This window comes from Eptatretus burgeri, chromosome 13 (assembly GCF_056783735.1).
Source record: "Eptatretus burgeri isolate ZD-2024b chromosome 13, Ebu_testis_v1, whole genome shotgun sequence".
NCBI lineage: Eukaryota > Metazoa > Chordata > Myxini > Myxiniformes > Myxinidae > Eptatretus > Eptatretus burgeri.
This window is the reverse complement of record NC_140973.1, coordinates 9473228-9494873: the sequence shown is the minus strand read 5'-3', so window position 1 is coordinate 9494873 and position 21646 is coordinate 9473228. Positions and strand designations below refer to the sequence as shown.

Genomic DNA, 21646 nt, shown 5'->3' with positions numbered 1-21646 from the left:
CCAATTTTCGCCTTCCTCGGGATTTGTATGGCTTATTACCCACAAATCGACTCATATGTGAGTTTCAATGTAAGAATGTTGTCTATTCTTCAAGAAAAAAAACATCACTTGAGCATATAATGATGCACAAATCTCTTTCGTAATGGTCCAGAAATCGAGAATTTTTTTTCCCGAGAGTACGTTATGTTTTGTTTTTTGGTCTGCACAGGAATAATGGTCACCAGTATGAGGTCTCATTTCATTCCTGTATTTTGACCATGTCGAGAGTAATTAAAAAATACTGGAACATTTGGTTCCATGCGATAGGATTTTTCAAGTCGCGACGAATACTTTTCCGAGAGCATGTTACGTTTTTCGGCAGATAGATTTCTCACGTTGTCAGACAAACAGAAGGTACATAAGCTATTGGCCTGTGTTAAATCACTTACCTGCAGGTATTTCTGCGTTTTACCATGGTCATTAGTGCCTATGGCTCAAAAGAGGGTCATAGTGTGCCTATGCCTATGACCCGTAAGGTCAAGGTCATTTCCGTGATTTTGGAGGGAAATTCCATTTTCAACTTTTTTCCTTCAAAATAACACTCTCAAGACCTGAATTTCCTAGATTTTATTTTGAATATGATGATTTGGCATTATGTTGATGTAGTTTATTGAGTGGTGAGTTGAAAAGCATAGTTTCTGGACTTGAAAAGTTTATTTCAAAAATTTTCCTTGCGAAAGGGATTTAGTGATCGGTCTTGACGTACGTTGTCTGACTCAGAGATGCAGACAATAATGTTTTCTTGTACTGGATTTCCGAAATGTCAAGGCATTTAGGCATTTGCTGAGCATAAAATGAGCAAAACCCTGATGAGAGTTCTGATTTTTTTTCCAGGACCAAAATGTCACGAGAAACCACATTCCAGTTGCGTGTATGTTTGGCAGAATTGCTCAAAGATGATAACCAGCGGGGGAAACCCAAGAAGGTACCAATGACACCTGCACAACGTAAGCAAAAAATGCGTCAGAAGTAGAGAGAAAGTATGACGGATGAACAGCATGAACTCTGGTTCCAGAAAGAAAGAGAACATGTAGCTGCGTGCCGGGCTGAACAGACCAAAACAAAAGGAGGTATACAGAAGAAGCAGAAACAGCAAAAAGAATAGAATGACCGGTACCGTAACTCCGCAAATAGACAACAAAAGCAAGCCCGTTAAAAAAAAGACAGACAACGTAAGAAGAAAGCGAAACTGGTCATCAAGTCCATCATTTCTCCACCGAAGACCAAAAAGAATAAGGTCCGAAAATCTAATGCAGATGGTGAACAGCTCGAGCCACATGACCCGCCAGAGTTATCCGCTGCTACCATGACCACTCCATCTCCAAGTGCTCTGTCGACTGCAAGTATCTCAAGCAATTCCTCGCGATGGACGAAGTGGTGGCTGCGAACTCAGGCTGCAGAGCACCTAAATGTCTTACACCGAAAAGCAAGAGAAAGGTCATCACTGATAGTCTGACACCAAACAGTAAGAGGCTGGTCAGTTTTGATAAACGAGGTGAACGTAGTTAAAAAATTGTGACCAATCTCCAAGGGGCATTTGATTCCCTCAGAGGTCATGACAATGAATCAGTCTCAGCGAAAAAAAAACACTGCTCCAAGCTGTTTCTGGTAACACAGTAAGTGCCAATTCAGTGATCCGTTTGTTTGGCGTCAGCAAGAAACTTGCTCAGAGTGCACGCAAAGCATGCATGGATCCCGTTATTCAGTGGCACATGTCATTGCGCCAGGCTTCATGATCTACCAAATTATCAGATGAGACACGAAATTGAGTGATAGATTTCTATCATCAACAGGATATCACTCGAGAACTACCTGGCAACAGGGATCAAATTGTGGTAAGGGGTCCAGATGGAGCAAAGAGCATTGTTTCCAAGAAGATTCTTGAAGTAATGCTGACTGAGATCTGAAATCTCTTTTATCGAAGATCAGGCAAAAAAATTCTTGATATCTGTGGAACTATTCCAATTTTTGCCATCATATATCGTCGAAGGTATGATAGTACTACTTAGAATCAGTAATTAGCAGCTCATGGACCATGAAGAGGCCCTCAGCCCTGTATTACTGAGGATTTCTTGCCCTCAAGTTGTCATCCTGGAGGCCAAATGAGAATTTCTGGGGTCAACTTCGATGGTCTGTAAAAATTAACCGTTGCTCATTAAGATCTGAAACTTCACAGTTAACTCCGCTAATATACCTACATTTTGAGGAATAAGACAAATAAGCTCTTTAAATAAGTTGTTTTTTCACACTTCTTGCACCCAAGTGGTCTCGAGTTACGTGCTTTGGGCCACAAGACAAGGCCATGTAGGCCCAATGTGAGCACACCTCGAATTTCAGACAGCCAAGATGGTGATTTTGATTCAGATGAGGACCTCCCTCTTGCTTTGTTGAAATGTTGGGACTCTGAGTCTGATGTCTGTGCATCTGATAGCAGTTATCATTGTGAAAGTCATAATTCGCGAAATGACATCATATCTATGTTGGGAAAGAACTTGTCTCCTGCAAAGTACCAAACAAATCAGCCACAAGAAAGTTTGACACCACAACATCAAAAAATAATTGTAAAAGAGTACAAGAAATGTGTTGAACATTTTAAGGACTTTGCTGCCAAATGCCTAGCTTCTGGACAGGAACAGAAGTTGAAACGAATGGTAGAAGGATTTTCTTCAAACCTTTCTGGAAAATAAAAGATTCACATCGAGAAAACATTTTTCGACCCATCTCGGCCACATTCAAAACAGCATGGGGTTTTAAAGGAAACAAACAGATTTTTAGGATGGATGGCCCAAAAAGAGATAAGACATTTAGTGAAAGTACTTTACTCTTGAATCACAGCAATGGAATATAGTGGACTTCTGTAGCAAGTGATGGAAATTGGTGACAGAGGCAGACCCATGTACATTATATGTACATCGATATGTACAATATCTGTCAAACAAGGCAACTTTAGACCTGTTTTATACTTTGTTTTTAAAAGGTCCCATGGATTTTACGATTGGTTTTGTTAGTATAGATATGGAACTTTCATTTGATAATATTAGTTTCAAAATATCAGGATGGTTATAGGAGTGGGTGTGAGGGCTTCGGAAACCCGAAGTGGTCTCGAGACCCCCTTCACTGCCATAACCACCAAGGTCCCATGAATGTTTTACTTTCCGAGGATAGTACAGTACTTGTACTATCTTATGCACCAATAAAATCCATGGGACCTTGATGGTTATTAAAAATATGGCCAGAGAAAATCTGAAGTGAATGTTTGCTGAAAGGGATTATAATTATTTTTTTTGTTCAAAATATTTTAGTACCCATACAGTAAGTTTGTACAGGAATTTCCTTGGGCAACTGATGGTTATTCTAAATAATTCACTTTGAAAATGGAAAAAAATTTCAAGGGTGTCAAAATTATAGGGATTCAAAAAATCAAAAGGGATTATAGGTGGCACCACTATCCATAACCATCCAGATCCCAAAGATTTTTGTTCAAAATATTTTAGTACCTATACAATAAGTTTGTAAAGGAATTTCCTTAGGCAACTGATGGTTATTCTAAATAATTCACTTTGAAAATGGAAAAAAAATTTCAAGGGTGTCAAAATCTCCAAACTTTGGGTGTGGCCCAAACGGCAGGGAATGGGTCAATCACATCAAAAATTTGGCTGAGTTTTAGACCACATGCACAACCTAGGATAAAAATTTGAAAAATATCTGAAGACATCAATGTTCAAATGTAACCATTTTGGGCCTATCTTATAAAAATTCACTCTTAAATGAGACAACTTTGTCGAACTGTGCCCAAGGCTGTTTGGGTGCAGTCGTCGAGCCAGCAGTCCTTGCTGCATACCACAAACCACAAGCGGCATGAGTCAATGGGCATGGATAACAAATTGACACAATCTACATTCAAGGTACAACATCAACAGATATTGAAATTAGATGATAAAAATTTTGTGGTTACATTAGACAACATTGGCAAACTGTGTTAAAGCCAATTGGGGTGCAATATTAAAGTTGGTCTGCGTGGGGACACACACCACACATCACAATACCCTCTGATGTGCCTATGGGAATGGTCAAGGCTAGAAAGAGGAAACACCTTCCAAATTTTGGGATATTAAACAAAAGGAAGCCTTACTTCAAAACTTAAATCAAAAGATTAATATCTAAAAATAAACTATACATTTATTTATATATTTTTATAGAAAGGATCCCAACAGTACCTAATAAAACAACAAAAACAATCTGTTTCTCAATGTTAATTAAAAAAAAAATTATGCGTAATGGACCGAATGATCATGCCATGGAAATTCCCAGGTTCGATGTGGCAGAAAACCAGTTCGTAATTTTTCAAAATGAATCATTCCTAATGATGCATGCATTTTCAACCTCATAAAAAACACGTTGTTCCCCATTTCAAATGACAAAGCGCATCATTCTAGGCACTCTTCAATTTTAGCAAAAGTAAAACCATGTGTTGAATTCCATCTATTAAAAACAATGAACATCGTACTTGACAACACCACACACACGCTCACACTCACAAACCTTAAGATGATTTAATGTATTTTTGTTTCTTTATTTATTTCCTACAGCTTCTTGGGCTCATGTAAGAGCATACATACATTCCTGAGACGTGAAGCAACACCGGCCTTGACTACAGGCAAACACAGCCGGTAAGCTAAGGGGAAGCAATTCTACTTCTGGGTGCACCTGCTGTGCTGGATCGTATGACGCAGCTTTTCTCACTACAATCAACGGGGCAAGACATTTATGTTCATCACTTTTGTGACGACTGTCAATAGGTGATACAAAATGCTGCCGACACGTAATCATCAGTGACATCACGAACACAGCAGTTCTATAATTTTCCTTTCTTTTCACATTCCGAATTTCTCCGAGGAAGAGCAAGCCCCAAAGAGTCAAGGCTTCTAAGTTTTTTTTCATCGAAGATAACATGAACTGTTTTATTCTAATTTTTTATTTATTATTGTACTGCCAATGCAGACTGTTAGTTCTACAAATAATGCAGGCCCATATCCCTCAAGTGAACAAATGCAGAACTTTCAGAACTGTAAAGTGGTCGAAATGTATCATAACCAATTTAATCATATTGTTCACAACAAATATGTACGACAGTTTCACAAAAACGTGAAGTATTGCCCAAGGAGCAGGTGAACAGGTCTCAATTGTTGTAATTGTGGTGGTTTTAGCAGTGGTGGGGTTTCTTCGTTCAACAGATTCCCCCCAATTCTCCCTCGCCAAGGGGCAGTCTCAGTGTTGTTGTTTTTGATGGAAGCATCTTTTTTTAACCTTTTCCTCTCCTTGTGCATCGGATTACTGCCTACTCGTAAGGAATCTGTTTTCAAAAAAAAAACAATACAAGGTTTACTCCATGGTGGATGCTGAGTCGGATCATGAAGAGCAAGGTTGTTCTTGCAATACTTCTCACTATCCAAATATAAATGAGTCGGATCCAGAGGAAGATTTCTCAATTCTCTCAAACTCTGATTTTGATCCAGAGCAAAGAAATCTCTCCACTACTCTATTGAATCTCCCAAATCCACCAAAGATATGGGGCAAGAAAGCAGTGACAAAGACCAAATGGAAGTAAAAGCTACTCACAATTAAAAAACAAACAAAACAAAAAAACAAAAAAGAAGAAAAAAAAAATAAGAGAACCAAGGGTTCAGACAAGAGCTTTCCCAATAGGCCAAAGAAAACCAAAGTTCTCATAAGGAATAAACATGTTTACACTTAATCTTGCCCTTTCTATATTGAATGTTAAATATTTTGTGATAATAGTCTTCTGCTCAGCAACATGTGAGCATGAGTGATGCCAACCATATTAGAATTTCCAAACAACTGGGCAATCTGGTAGTACAAGGCATGTGGATAAAATCTGAATGTTCCATAGAGACTTAGCCACACATGGTAGGCAGGGTTAAGCTTCTTCCCACTTAACATCCATGAATACCCAAAACATGAGATTGTGCATCAAAACTCAAAATAAAGAAACTCCGACAAGCAGTCACTTGGGGTATATCAGGTGAGTTGCAAATTACCAAAATCCCTGACACAATCTCATGGTGTGGTGCGTGGTATTGCCACAACCCTCTCAGAAGAACCAACAACAATGCTTGCAGATCAGGAGGGTCTTTCAGGTGAAATACTTCATCTCAAGGGCTGAGAATAAATAATACAGTTCTGTTGACTTGTACTACTTCAGTACAGTACTTCAATAAAATAAACACTGGCTACATCAGCTACCCCGTCCACAGCAACATCCTCCGATGAAACAATTTAAGTGTCAGTACTTTGAACATAAGGCAGATTCATGTAGGGGCTGAATACAATGCCCTAGGTGTGGAGAAAACCATACATAACTAACATATCTAAGACAAGGAACAACCCAAATGCTGTAACTGTGGTTGTGTTCATCGTGGTGCCGACAAGAAATGTCCCAATAATTACCAAGCCAAGCAAGTCACAGCTGGCAATCAACTAACCTATATAACAAAACAGAAAGACAGTCATGTCAGGAAAGACAATCAACTAGCATCTACACACCTCCATGATTAAGTACTCTTAAAAATAAATAAATTAATTAATTAAAATCTCACATTCCAAAGCCACCAATTCCAGGAATGAAAAGGTCTACTGTGGTTTCAGTTTCCACCAAAACTGAATTTTTGGACACCACATCCCATGCATGGATGACTTACCCGATTACTGATTCAGACTTTTCTACCAATGTACACATTCATCAATTCATCGATTTTATCACCGATTTGGTAACTCACACCGTGGCTGAAGGCTGGGTGAGTGAGTATTGTGATGATCCTGTCTGTGTTTATCTCTCTGTCCACAGGATACTTGAACGAGGACAGTTAGAATTACCACATTTGGTACAGAGCTTCATTACCTCCATCATCGCAAGGTGCACGGAGGTTATGTTTTCACACCTGTCTGTGAGAAAGATATCTCAAAAAGTTATGGACGGACTCGGACGAAATTTGGTGCACATGTTGAGTGTGTGACAAGGATGAATCGATTTGATTTTGGTGAAGATCCGGATACGGCCTATCAGTGGGATAGAAAACATAAACTCTTCAGTCTGGCGGCGGTATGCGCTCTACCAAGTGCCGTTCTAGTTACCCTCGCCGAAGGATTCGGAGAGGGTATTGCATTTGGGTCCATTTGTTACGTGCAAAATCAAAGATTTTTCATCGCGGGTTTCCACCTGGCAGTTGAATTATTATTATGGTAAAATGTGTCGATCGCTGCATGGGTCCCTCGCTCTCTTGTGGTCTGGCACAGAGGAATACACAACCCCGCATCTCCATCTCACCCCTCAGGCCCACGCTGCCATCCATCGCAGACTCAGTTGCTCTTTCGATATCGTGCCGCACGGACTGTTATGACGTGATTTAGTTTGACATCACGTGTTAATGCGAGATTCAGTTTTCGCTCGTCTTTAATTTACATTGTGGGGTGTTCATGACAGTAAATAGTTATGAAGAAGAAGAACATTGGGGTGTATGAAGAAGAAGCACATAATCTGGAGTTTTAGTGATACAAGGCAAATGAAACATGATAAAATGTTATTAAAAGCTTTTATAGTAAGAATCAAATTAATTCAATGAGGAATGTTGGTTCATTTGGAAGGACATGAGAAAGGAAGAAATAAAGAATGAACCAAGGAAAGAAATAAGAAGGATGGGTTCATTATTTTTTTATTTTTTTATTTTTATTTTTTCGAGCGAAACCATTTGTTTGTTTATTTTGAAGAGAGGAGGGGAAAAATAAGAGAGTTGAGGAGCATGAAAGAGAACACTTGGGATAAAGCAGAATGAGGCACATATGTTGAAAGGTTTTTCGCTACTCTTCATGGAGAGGTGCTTGAAATCCAAGCGCAAGATGGACACGGTCATGTTTACACAGCTACAAAGTGCACATTTTGAGGAATAAGAGGTCTATAAGATCTATAAGGAGCTATAAGGTCTATCCAGCTACAAAGGGGGTCTATAAGGACATGCAGAACAAGGCAAAGCAGACAAAGACAACCTCCTTCTTCACAAAGTCTGATGACCCAAATACAGGGATGTCAACGTCATCTCAATAACCTCCAACACTCTCGATCAACGTCACAATCATCATCGTCATCAAAAGCAAGTAAATTTTAAGTGTCTTTTTTCACTTTTACTCGTTTAGCCAAAAAAAAGTTAATAAATTTTAGAGTTGGTTCCCCTAACCCTATTTTTCCCATAAGGTCTTAACTTTGCACATCACGGTTATACCCAACGCGGAGTTTTTCAAGAACGTAATGCCTGCGAACAGGGAGGGTCTGATGTATTGCAATAATCACATCGGTGTGTACAATATTATTACGGCTGTGGAAATTCGCAAACCACCATTCAGGGCCCGTAGGTGAGACAACTAAGTGCATGTGTAGTTAGCCCCAAACCCATTGTTTAGAGGAAATTTATGTGATTCATTTGGGCTGCGACGCTTTGAGATAGCCGTTTTTCTGTTCTGTCTTTATTTTGAACCAACCACGTCTCAACCGCCATCACACAACAACCACCTTAACCACCACGCCAGCCATCGTCACCAACTACAACCACGCTCCAACCCTCAGACAACAACAACAACCCCAACAGCCACGACCTTTACCTTCACAACTCAATCCCGCAAACATCGCATCATCGTCATTCCCAAAGGGCACCATAACCATCAAACCACCACCGATAAACCCTCCACCACCCTCACCTCTCTCCTTCTACGGCCATTCCCGCAACACCTGTGAACACTGAGCGTCGGGTTGTCTTGGGCTCGTTTAGCACCTTTTCGCGAGGCAAATAGCGGCCTTTCCGAGGGAGAATTCGGATCAAGAATGCTACACGCCCACTACTGATCCGTCCAATTAGCAAGCGCGGAGCGGCTTGGCCTGGCCTCCAGGCGAGTCTGTGTGAAATCGATATATGCAAATTCTAGGATCAGGGGAGGTTCACGCCCACTTTTCCTCCGTCCAATTGGCGAGCGTGGCTCCGCCCCCGAGGTCATCCTGATCCGGAAATTTGCATATTGTTTTCTCCTGCCGGCCTATAAAACGGCGAGCGCAAGGCGAATAGTGGCAGAGTGTGGCAGTGGCAGAGTGTGGCAGTAGCAGAGTGTGGCAGTAGCAGAGTGTGGCAGTAGCAGAGTGAGTCAAGTCATCGGTGTGGCAGAGAGTGGAGTCGGGTGGCGAAGTCATCGGTAGTGCATCAAGTTCGGTTCTGCAGTCGGCTGAGGAGAGTTGCGGGAAGAGGCAAAGGAGATCGGGTCCGAAGCGAGGACGGCGATGAGGTCGCAGTGTGAGATCGCTCGTCGCGGGACCCAAGCCAGCCATTCTCCTCCCCCAGGGCATCAACAATTCCCCCTTTCCCCTGCGCTGAGATAGTGCAAAAAGGGGGCCCCGTTCCCACCCCACTCCAAACGTCGTGCCAACGAAACCCACCAAGGAGCACGGAGTCGGGGCACAGCCACACGGGCACATCTGCGGCTCGTCCGCCAACGAGTCATGAGGACGCAGGTAGGACCCCCCGGTCTCGCGGACCTGGTCGCTCCTCCAGGTCACGCGCACATATTGGCATCCAGGCCTGTCTGCCCCCTTGTCTACGAGGGTGGCTTCTTTCCTTTGCTTTTGAGTAAATGCGTGTTGGCGTCGTCTGTAAAGTAGAATTGTATAAGTGTTGCCGTGTGTGCGCGTAGTCGGTAATAACTCTGCATCATTGTTTCTTTTGTTTTAACTGCTATATGTGCATTTTGACTGTCTGGCTGTATATGTGTGCTTTCCGTGTGTCACGTAATAAATGTGCAATGTGTGAACTGTTTTCCCGTTTCGCTTCGTCTTTTCTTTATTGACCCTCCATCCTGCTTCACGTAAAGGGTTCGTAGTGGGCTTAATACGCCGGTAATTAATCTGAACCGTCCAGGTCGGCGATAACACCGCTCGGTTATCACTGTAGCACGGAACGGACTGCTTAAGCGGTTCGTGTCCGGAGTCGGCCTGTGGCGTGGTGCGATCGCCCGGTCGACCATTCGCGCAGGTACTTAGGTAGATCGAATTTGGCGAGCGACCCTATCCTGCGCGGGTGGGCAATTGGCACGATCGTGGTGAGGTTAAACCCCCACCCATGACGAGCTCCCGGCGTTGGTCCGAGAGGGTCACGACTGAATTGTCCGTCCGGTGGGTGACGTGCCACGATTCGAGTCACGTGGCCGTCCGCACGCCAGCGGGCGCGAATTCGCAAGAATATGAAGCTCCGTGCCAAACTTGGCAATCCAAGCTGCTCATATTGTAGAGTTATTCTGCCGAGAGACAGACGGACACACAACAGAACTGTTGATCGAAACACTCGCACAACAAGCCGAGCCAGGAAGTGTATCGGAAGAGGAAGAGTAAGCAGGCACAAAGAGCTATTGAAAGACTCGAGTTGAGAGGGAGTCAACTTTCACATGTCAGGCGATCTCGATCCAGATGAACAGCAGCAGTGATCAAGGAGCAGAGACAGCTGTCACTAACCAGGGATAGAAAGTCAAAGTCAGGAGGAAGAAAGAGGAATAAGTGATAGTTTTTTGTTTTTTAAAAATGTGCCAACCACAGATCGGAGAAGGTGACGCAACCACCGATGTTAGCGATGCACAGCTCTGTGTATACAAGGCCTACACTGAATGTACTCTGGTGGGGTTGGGGAACAGCATTTACAGTACGGTATATACACTGGTATTTACGGTATAGTTTATACTGTATAGCTTTATTAAAACGAGGAAAATCATTAGTTGTGTACCAAATTGAAGGTTTTAAGGCGTTTTGATGGAGACAAGCTTGCGGTTGTCATCTCTTGTACATGATGTTATAACGGAACGGTGAACGACTTCACAAGAATATGTTATCTAATAGATCAGCGATGGAATCATGAAACAACATTATCCGGGACTATGTTAAGCGAGGACTTACTGTATGTATAATTTTGTGTGCTCCTTCCATGTCCATTATGCTTTATTCGAAATAGTTCTTGCCGTCATAATAATAACTAGAACTACGTTGTCGAGGGCACACCATCGCATATTCCCGCGCGCACTGCTTTGTCCCATTAATGCGAGGTGAAATTTTATTGATTTAAAAAGCTATGACAATTTTTTTTTTTTTAATAGACCCCCATGACCCCTAGGGGCCATATCAAAAATCCAAAAGTGTTGTGCACTTCCCCATACACATATCTACTATGTCCCACAGTTTCAAGTTCCTATTTCAAACGGTGTTGGAGGAGTTACAGGGTAAGACAGACGGACGCACGGGCGGACGCAGAGACAATCACAATATTCCCGCTTTTCTTCGAAAGCGCGGGAATAAATAATAAATTGGAACCATTGGAACTGCTACATTAAGCCCCGTGTCCTGTTAAAAGGTATTGCTACGATTAAACAAAGTATTTGTTCCAAGTAAATCGATTATTAGCTTTCCAACGGTACCATTTTTAATCATTCTATGACAACAGGAACCCTTTAGAATAAAGTCTCTCACACACCCACAAGCACACACATACTGCTCCTTTTAGTAATCGAATATATATATATATATATATATATATATATATATATATATATATATATATATATATATATATATATATATATATATGGAATACCAGAAAGGTTAATGAGAATGATAAACAAAAAAGGCTCTGGAATATAAACAAGTCTGAAGACGACAATGGTTCACGAGCGGTATTTGACGATGTAGATAGTTTCAGATAGTTAGGGAATTTTAGCAAATTGTATTGACCATCTGTGAAAAAATTGCTTACCAAAAAATTTCTTCACCAACGTATTCATCTCGGTGTCTACAAACACCTATCAATTAGTGCAAACCCAAATCCTTGTGGAAAATTCTGGGGAGGCAATCAAAGTTCGGGTGCTCAGAAGGCCTGCGCGAAAAAAATCGGAAAATTAACTTTTGCCAATATTGACTTGTGAGATATCTAACTAGGGGTTTTTTGGGATGCTGAATTGATTCCAACCATTATTTTTGAGAAAAAAAACACTCCTTGATCATATAAAATGTATTTCATTGACATTTTTAACAGAACTGTGCTCAATGGAAATGTTGCTTCATCAGCTTTTACAACCTTATTCATCAAACTCCCCAGTATCTTCCTCACTCCTCTTGTCATCCAGCTGGTTTATGTTCAGGCAAGAGTTACCATGACAGATGCCGCAAGCAGAAATACACTTGACTTCTTGCTTTTTACAGCAGCACCTGAGTGAGCTGCAGTCCCCCGCACAGTTGCAGCTGGCAAATGTCAGGAGGTAGTCTGGTGCAATGGGGTCTGTAGAAGGGACTGGTGCATATCCTTGCTCAGTGAGTTGCCACCCATAGTCCCAGGCATTCAATGATGGACTTTGCAGCATCAGCCAGTCTCTAGTCTGGAGGTAAGCTCAGAGAGAGTGCTGTGCTGCAGCTCCTGTTGTCAGGGGGAGTTTCTCAGGTTTTATGCTCCCAGTAGCAGCTCGCTTGCTGAAGATGTCGAATCTCAAGTCTTCCAAGTCTTTGGAGGATTTCCCATGGAACATGAGCATGAAAAGATCACAGCCTGCTTTAATGATATCACCTTTCTCAGCTTGGATGTCCATAAACACATCCATTGCCCTCTCTGCTTCATCAGTCTTGCAGAGCTTGCTTAGCAAAGTTGGTTTGCTAAACCCAAAAATTGCAGACACTGTATCGCAGCCAGAGAAGCTGTGCAAGAAGATGAGATACCTCCGGTATATCTCTGGGAGGGCCTCCCTGATCTTTCCAACATCGTAAGATGTTTCTTTGGCTGTCATGAGGAATATCAGATGGTCTGCAACATGATGAATCAGCATAACCAGGACGTCTGTGTCCTCGGCCCTCACCTCGACAGGGGACTCTCTTGCCTCACCTAGAGCTGCGCAGACGATGGAGGTGTCGGCATCATCGGAGCATTGCTGAACACTAATTCCATTCCTACTAAATGTCTCAGCAAGGAGCAGAACGAGCTGGGCTTTGTTGTTCTTGTTATTGAGGAACTTTTCTCTTGCAATGATGATTTTGAGATCCAGACGAATCTGAATGTCACAGCATGCATTCTTTGTTCGTCTCAAGTGGTCATGGTCCTTGGTGGAGCTGCCATAGCCGTCAAAGACCACCGTTATCGGGAGGCGATGGCTCCCCATGGACTTCACAAACTGGAGGTAGCTCTCGGCAACATCCTTCCAAGTAAGGTTAGCCTCCCACTTGACATTGTGCAGGAGCCACCCACCATCAACCACAAGGCTTGTGCAGGGGGGTTGTTCGACAGGTGCCACACATGCCTTCAGGGACCTTGCTCGGGCAGCCTTGTCTGGCTTTCGCAACTTTTGATTTTTGTCAAACAGAGACATCGGTTTTGGCGTCAACTCAAAGCTACTTTGGTCTTGACTTCACGCTCACCGATGACAATGAGGCGGTTGAATAGCTTCAGTGAGTCAATGGCCAGCTTCTCGCCATTGACTTTGGGTCCAGATCAGAGGCTTGCAAGTGATTTGACCTTGTGTTTGGTTACCATTGCATCCACAACAGTTTCCCATCCATCTTAGCCTGTATGGCTCTGCCAACTTCTTCTGCTTGATCAGCGTTGACTTGGTCTTCGGGAGTGCTGCTGAACCCAGTTGAGAAGGACACCAGAGTCTTCTTGTCCCGTGTAGCATCGAAAGGGTTGACTTCCTCCACCACCCAACTATGGTGTTGACAGCATCGTTATCTCTCTTCATTTGGGCTCTTTTAACGTCGGTGTGGACAGGTACCCCACATTTGACCATGCTTCTTTCTAGCTCTTGGTGAATGAACGAGAAGTGGTTCAGAGTCTGAACCCAAGACTTATGAGAAGACTCATTCCAAAAGCGGCCTCTGTTTAGACTACCGAAGGATTTTGCCTCACGCATGAGTGTGGTTTCTATCGTGATGTCGGTCAATGTGCCGGACCATTCATGGTCTGAGAACCTGACGACATGGTTACCGTACAAAGTGAACTTGGAGAGAGTTTCCTGGAACATGGGACTCTCCTGTCGCTGATGCATCAGCTGTACATACAGCCTTGCTCCCTTTGCGTACTGATGGTGGCCCGCTGCTGCGAAGGTATTGAGTATTCCAATGATGCAGCTGAGATGAGATGAGCATGAGCACAAGTATAACCAACAATATAGCAGTGGTTTCAAAAATGTTGTATGCTAGTTTCAGCACAATTTGAACAATCCGAATCAATTGAGCCAAATTACCACAAAACACAGTCTGAGATATCTAAAAATGTATCATATCAATATTTATACAGCCAGGGATTCATTTTTCCTCAAATCTAATGGTTGGAATCAATTCAGCACCCCAAAAAACCCCTAGTTAGACATCCCACAAGTCAATATTGGCAAAAGTTAAGTTTTCCGATTTTTACGCGCAGGCCCTCTGAGCACCTGAACTTTCATTGGCTCCCTAGAATTTTCCACAAGGATTTGGGTTTGTACTAATTGATAGGTGTCACTAGACACCGAGATGAATACGTTAGTGAAGAAATTTTTGGTAAGCAATTTTTTCACAGATGGTCAATACAATTTGCTAAAATTCCCTAACTAAGAAGTCAAGGATGAGACAATGTGATAATGTTTGACCAAGTTATAAAAATGATCAACATGATGTGGTACAAGTGACGGGTTATTAGCTGCAAAATGTCGAAAACCCGGTTTCGTTCAACAACTTTAAAAAATTTGACCTTTGCATAACCTTTAAAGGTCACAAAACAATGTTGTTGACATTAAAATAAGGAAGCAGGATACGTGCTATAGCTTAATGGAGTTAGTTCGTCGAAGAAGGTCGAAAACCCGGTTCGATTCCCACAACTTTGAAAATTTGACCTTTGTGAACTTTAAAGGTCAAAGGTCAAGGATTATGACCTTTGGTGCAAAACTTCCTCTGGAACATTCCAGGAACAATATAATGTCAAATTGGCTATATGGCATTTCGCACTCCTCGGATTATCCATACTTTGATGAAATCGGCGTAAAAAACAAACTTGAAGGGAGCGCCATGGGCAAGGTGTTCGAGATAGAGCAAAATGGTTTCAAGACTTCAGGTGGGGAATGACCTCAAGATTATGCATAAATAATAGTCATCCTGGCTCTCAAAGTTTGGGTGGTCGTATGATTTTTGTCAAAATTGGCAATTTTCTAAGTTTTTGACCTTGTGACCTTGACCCTGGGACAAAAATGAAAAATCGAGCTCCGTGGGGCTATGCAGGTGCCATTAGGCTAACCAAATACCGAAAACCCCTGCCAGATTCGACAAACCCCCTCGGAGAAGATGCAACTTGAAATGGGCTACCCCCTAAAAACACGTTTTTTGGGTGTGGCTCCACCCATAATGGGCACAGCATGCCCATTCTGAGGAAAACACAACTAGATCATGATATAAACCTTCCACCCAAATTTTATCAGGATCGGATCAAAGCCCACGGAGCTATGCTCGGGACAGACAGACAGACAGAGACACACCCATAACGAATATAGTGGTCACTTACTGACTCGTGAACCAATAAATCACCAGAATCAAGTCACAAGAGTCAAACAGATGCATACTGTCTTCACGTCTGTTTCTACTGGTATTGGACTGGGTATTCAGCACGACTACAGAGAATGGAAGACGTGAAATAATAAAGACTAGGTTCGACGACCACAAGAAGTCATTCCCAATTGTCGACCTTTCAAGACACAAATAGTGATATAATTTATAGTCAATCAAAAGACTCATCCTTTGATTCTCCTTCTCAATTTTATGAGTTTCAATGTGCTCTTTCCTGGCATTGATGGAAGACCGTATGAATCGATTAGACAGTTGCCCAGACACTGCCAACATATTGCGTTCTCAAACAGCTCAATGTGTCGTATATCATCGATGAATTCTGCGATAGCTGGCATAATGCTCATCCAATTCCAATCCTGAAAGCTGATAAGAAGATATCAGACAATGCCCGATCACCCTATAGAGATAATGTCTCATCTTTGAAAACTCAGAAAAAAAGATCAATAGCTTACATCTCCAATGAGAGCTGGGATTTCACGGTCGGTCTACATCCCAAAGCATTGTGAAAACCAGGACATCACTCTTGGACGTTGTGACGTCGACCAATATGCCTCCCTTCACATTTTTACATCATAATACATACTTGTCCCAAGTTTCCATTTAGATCCATTCAGGCATTCCGAAATCATTGCGGTAACGAAAACCTATCACATACGTCCACGTCCACCTCTCCCTCTCCCTCTCCCTCTCCCTCCCTCTCTCTCTAGTGCAGCCTTTTAGCTGCATCATTAGTTAGGGACGCGGCTATACCGGTGATGCAGTGTCCCTATTACCAGTAAACTGGTACTCATTTTGCCGACCTCGCAAGAATGACAGGCTGAGTCAACCCCACCTGGTATTAATTCAGCAGTCAACGGGGCTCAAACTCAGGACCCTAGGATCCCAAGTCAGCCACCCAAACCACAAAGCCAACACCAGGCATATACGCCTGACTGACACCATATCGAAAGATGGGTTTGATCTGTCCTTGACTATGCTTACAAGGTCATATGTGGGACATTGCCTACATGTGCTATGTACTTTACACTCAAGCCCGATTGTGACAGTCACTGTTCTACGTGGGGAAATTCCTTTACAATTATGCAGACAGTGTTTCTTGCTCAAGATGATGGCCAAGATTTGTTAGGGTTACCCAATCTCCATTGAATATTTCAGTGCAGGATAGTTGGCACCTGCTTTTAGGAAACCGTTTCCATTCTATGCAGATTAAAGCTTGTTATAATTCCGTTCCAGAATCGGTTCGACCTCGTTGCAAATTTCACAAAGTAAATCCTGTGCACCAATGACTCGTACTGTGACCTTTGATCAACCTAAATTCATGTAGCAGGTTTTATCGAGACAACCCAGCCAGAACTTTGAGCAGCGCATCAAAATACAGGCTGAATGTTTTGATCCACATCATATGTTTAATAACAGTTCCAGATCTCCTGACTCATAAAGAGCCCCGGCCTTTGATGTAGTCGTTCAAGTGGAATTATTCATTGTCAGGCAGGACCAGACCATTGCTCAACATTTACAGCAAAGCTGTTCGCCATAATACATGCAATGGTTTTGCTTTCTGACTTAACCCTTCCATCAATTCTCATAATCACGGATTCACACAAGGCTTTACAAGGTCTGGAGACAAAGGGAACTTCAAGTCTCTGGATATTCTGGATATCTGAAGAGGACAGAATCAAAGGTTGCCTTAATGTGGGTTCCCTTACATGTGGGCATTCTTGTAAATCAATGACCGATAGCCTCATGAATAAAGAAAAAAAACAGATAAAAGCCAGCCATCGCTTTTCCGTTGGATATGGAGTTTTCAGAATATTGTGTACCGATAAGAAACCATCTTCACTCTTCTTGGCAAGCCACATAGTCCACTTCAGCCATAGGCTCCTTTTTCATTTTTGGAGACATCTTCCCAAAGGTATGAAATCAAATGTACCTTCTCCCGCTTCGAGGAGGATATATTAGGTCCTGATGAAGTCTGCAATTGCGGATATCACAATTTTAACCTTCACCTGTATCATAATGGTTGTCACACAACAGATGTCTGAGCAGATTGTCATGGTCCAGAGAGTATAGAGCATTTTCTCTTGCATTGTAAACAAAATGATGATGTAAAGGTGGCATCCAGAAATGTGGTATCATTCCATGTCCCAGATCAGCCCTGAACAGGCTTGTTTACACCATGTCATCCAGGCCACTTGAGACCTGGCCAGCAGTGACTGTGAAAGTGTGTTTTGGGTTCACACCATACCCAGCAACAAAGTAATAATTAACCTCCGCCATCGAAGATCGGAGGTTACTGTTTTCACCCCTTTCTGTTTGTTTGTTTGTTTGTTTGTTTGTTTGTTTGTTTGTGAACAGTATTACGGAAAAACTCCTCGACGGATTTTGACGAAACTTGGTGAGGGGATCAAGTATGGTCCAAGGATCATGCCATTAGATTTTGGACTTGGTCCAAAATCCAATATGGCCGCTATGGCGGCCATTTTGAAAAAATATTTGAATTTTTTTTTGCATTTCTACATGTTTTAAGTGATTTCCAACCCCCTCCCCCCCCCAAAAAAAATTGTTAGAGAAAAAAAATTTTGCAACTTTTTTTTCAACAAAATTGATTTTTTTTTTTTTTTTTTTTTTGCATTTCTACATGTTATAAGTGATTTCCAACAAAAAACATGCCAAAATTATAATTGCGGCTGATTTGGAACTTCAGGTGGATATACCCACGTAAAATCAATTTCTGTCTCAAGGAACCTAGTTATGACGAATGAATTGAGTATGTAGAAGTTAAAACTAAAAGGGAAAGTTGCAAACTATAACTCTGTGAGCACTGTTGACGTCAAATTGAATGAATAGGATATCAGGTTCACTTGAGTGACCTAGCAGTATTGGCGGCAGAGGTTCTGCACTCTACCGAGTGCTCCCCCTCTAGTTTCACATGCATCCTTTTACCTCCACCCATCGAAGGTGGATGGAGGTTATGTTTTCACGGTGTGTGAGTGTGTGAGTGTGTGAGTGTGTGTGTGTTCTCAAAAGTTGTGGATGGACTCAGATGGAAAGGTTGGGTGTGTGACAAGGACAAATTGATTAGATTTTGGTGAAGATCCGGATCCGGCTTATCAATGGGATGGAAAAGAAGCTCTTCAGCCTGGCGGCGGTATGCGCTCTACCGAGTGCCGTTCTAGTTACTCTCGCCGAAAGATTCGGAGAAGGTATTGCATTTGGGTCCGTTTGTTACTTGCAAAATAGAAGATTTTTCAAGTATATTGGTTAGTCGATTTTGTTATTCCGTCTGTCTGTCTGTCTGTCTGTCTGTCTGTCTGTCTGTCTGTCTGTCTGTCTGTCTGTCTGTCTGTCTGTCTGTCTGTCTGTCTGTCTGTCTGTCTGTCTGTCTGTCTGTCTGTCTGTCTGTCTGTCTGTCTGTCTGTCTGTCTGTCTGTCTGTCTGTCTGTCTGTCTGTCTGTCTGTCTGTCTGTCTGTCTGTCTGTCTGTCTGTCTGTCTGTCTGTCTGTCTGTCTGTCTGTCTGTCTGTCTGTCTGTCTGTCTGTCTGTCTGTCTGTCTGTCTGTCGCAATTTTCAACCGATCTTCACGAAACTTCATCAAATGGTAGAGTTTGTCATAAGGAAGAAGCATATTGTTTTTGAGGTCAAAAAGGTCAATATCGGCCAAAGGTCAACAACTTAGGTGAGATTTCAAAAATCCTCAATTTTCATCCGATTGACTTGAAATTTGAAGGGGATTAATATTTCAGGTCACTGAATTCAACCAGCCAATTACTTTGGAGGTCCACATCGGCCAAAATTTTAAAATTGTCAATTTTTTTCCGATTCACTTGAAATTTGAAGAGGAGTTACATGTTTGGTCATTTAATTCAACCAACAATTATTTTTGAGGTCAAATTTGTTTTATGGATTTTGCAAGTATCATGCTTTGCACGACATCTTCTTCTTGTTTGTCTGTCTGTCTGTTTGTACAAAACTTTCGTGTTTTTCTCCACAACTGCTTGTCGGATGAAGATGAAACTTTCACCATTGGTATGACTACTCATGTAAAATGTTTCAAGGGTAATTATGACGTCATACGTTACGTGGTGTGGCAGTCATATTGGAAAAATGGAATAACTTTGGACCTCTGTATCTCTGAAACCGCACCAAGGAAAAAATTGAAACTTGGCACATGACAAATACTCCTCATGGGGAATGAATGCGATTTTTTTTATGACATCATATGTGCCCTCATAATGTCATAATTGCATATGTAGAACGCCACATCCGATCAGTACTAAATTTTTTGAGGGTCATCTAGGGATAAAATGTTGGAAAAAAATTTAATTACGTTATTGGTCATGTGATTCGGCAGCCATATTGTAATTATAAACCTTCAAAAATCTTCTTCCGTGAAATGGCTGAAAAAATTGAGGCGAAACTTTACACATATGACCGCCTATCCATGAGGAACAAGTCACACATATGATGTCATAGGTCACATAGTTTGGCAGCCATATTGGATTTACATAAAAACCTATAAAAATGCACCATTCAAAAGAAGTCCTGGTGAGGGTTTGCAATCTCTGATTGCTCTTTTTCTTGTTTGTTTTCCTTTTCCTTTGTATGTTTGACGTCACGCACTACCAGACACTGTATAGACTCGTCCGACGGAAGCGAAACCAAGAGCAATGCTTGCATGGTTTGCCAGCACGGAGCCAAACTCTTTTCCTGCACAGACTCAGGAATATCTGTCATTATTGATTTTTCTCTCCAAAATCAAGTAGCATGACGACATCTCCATGACGACAATGAACGGTCAGCCACTTCTACGGAGCCCAAATCAGCCGCAACGGCCAAAGTATTGGAACGGATGATTCCACCCACTGAATACACTCCCCCCCTTCCCGCACACCCCACTCCTCACAGATGATTGATTGGATTGGTTGTTGTGGCACAACCTCACACGGCTCAGACCAGTCCCAAGTGGACTTGAAGAAATGATGTAAATGAGCCCATCGTCACGGGACTCTCTCTCATCAAAGTGGTCTGGCAATTCTGGTGTTCTCAAGGCCATCATATGAGGTTTTGATCTGGGCCTTTTACCTTATCCATCATCTCTTTCGTGATAACTTGCCTTGTGTTGTGTTCCTTTCGATATCGTCCTCTTGGAGGGGAGGTCCAAGAACCAACAGCAGCAGCAGCTTCATGCCCAAAAGTATTTCTTCCATAATCAGATTTTATAATCTAAGCAAGCAGATCAACCATGAAAGAAATCAGACATACCTGCACATCACGCAGTTCAGCAAATGACAAGTTCACTCCAATACGCAAACCAAAGTCATCCGCGACAGGCAGGGAAATGCATCACAGCAAGCCATCCCTCGAACAGACCTCAAGCCGGGTATTTCATCTCCCAACGTTGGTCGATGGACGTGAAATATCCCACAGTGCCTTTGGACGACGAAGAGTAGGTAAGTTATCACCAGCACCCTGAAGAAATTCCAAGTTCCTGCCGGAACTTGCTCTAGTTGAAAGCTAAGCCTTGCCAACCCTTTCGTGAAAGACTCGACCAATCCCACAAGAAATTGGTATTTTAAATAAGTAAATAAATAAAGTACACAGGTAATTGTAGAATGATGCCGAAGTCTTTAGGGATAGCAAATGGCTCAGAAATAACGTTCTTTCACACTTTATATTTTATAAACATGTTTCCAAACAGTCTCATGATGTATCTTCACCTTCTGTGGCAAGATGGCTACACCTGGACTAGTGGTCTAGTACATCAACCTCACGGATTGAGAAACCGAGCAAGACAAGCCAACTGAAGGAACCATCTCTTCCTTGGTCACTGCAAGTAATTATAGTGTGAGGCCAACGTCCACAACGGCCGATTCGAGAGTATACAATCAATAGGGAAGAAAAGTCTTAATAATAACTACAAAACACACACACACTTCATTT

General features: G+C 42.2%; 1 protein-coding gene across 7 annotated transcripts in view; it reads right to left on the bottom strand.

The window, feature by feature from the left end:
• Nucleotides 1–21646, bottom strand: part of LOC147013803 (serine/threonine-protein kinase A-Raf-like) — a 139919-nt gene that overhangs the window by 114349 nt on the left and 3924 nt on the right. The window contains exon 2 of one of the 7 annotated variants that reach the window (XM_085851044.1): nt 20969–21136. The exons of the other annotated variants lie outside the window; for them this stretch is intronic. Within the exon in view, the coding sequence (XP_085707170.1) occupies nt 20969–20976 (8 nt within the window). The 5' untranslated portion in view covers nt 20977–21136. The remainder of the gene's footprint in view (nt 1–20968; nt 21137–21646) is intronic. 7 annotated transcript variants of the gene reach the window in all.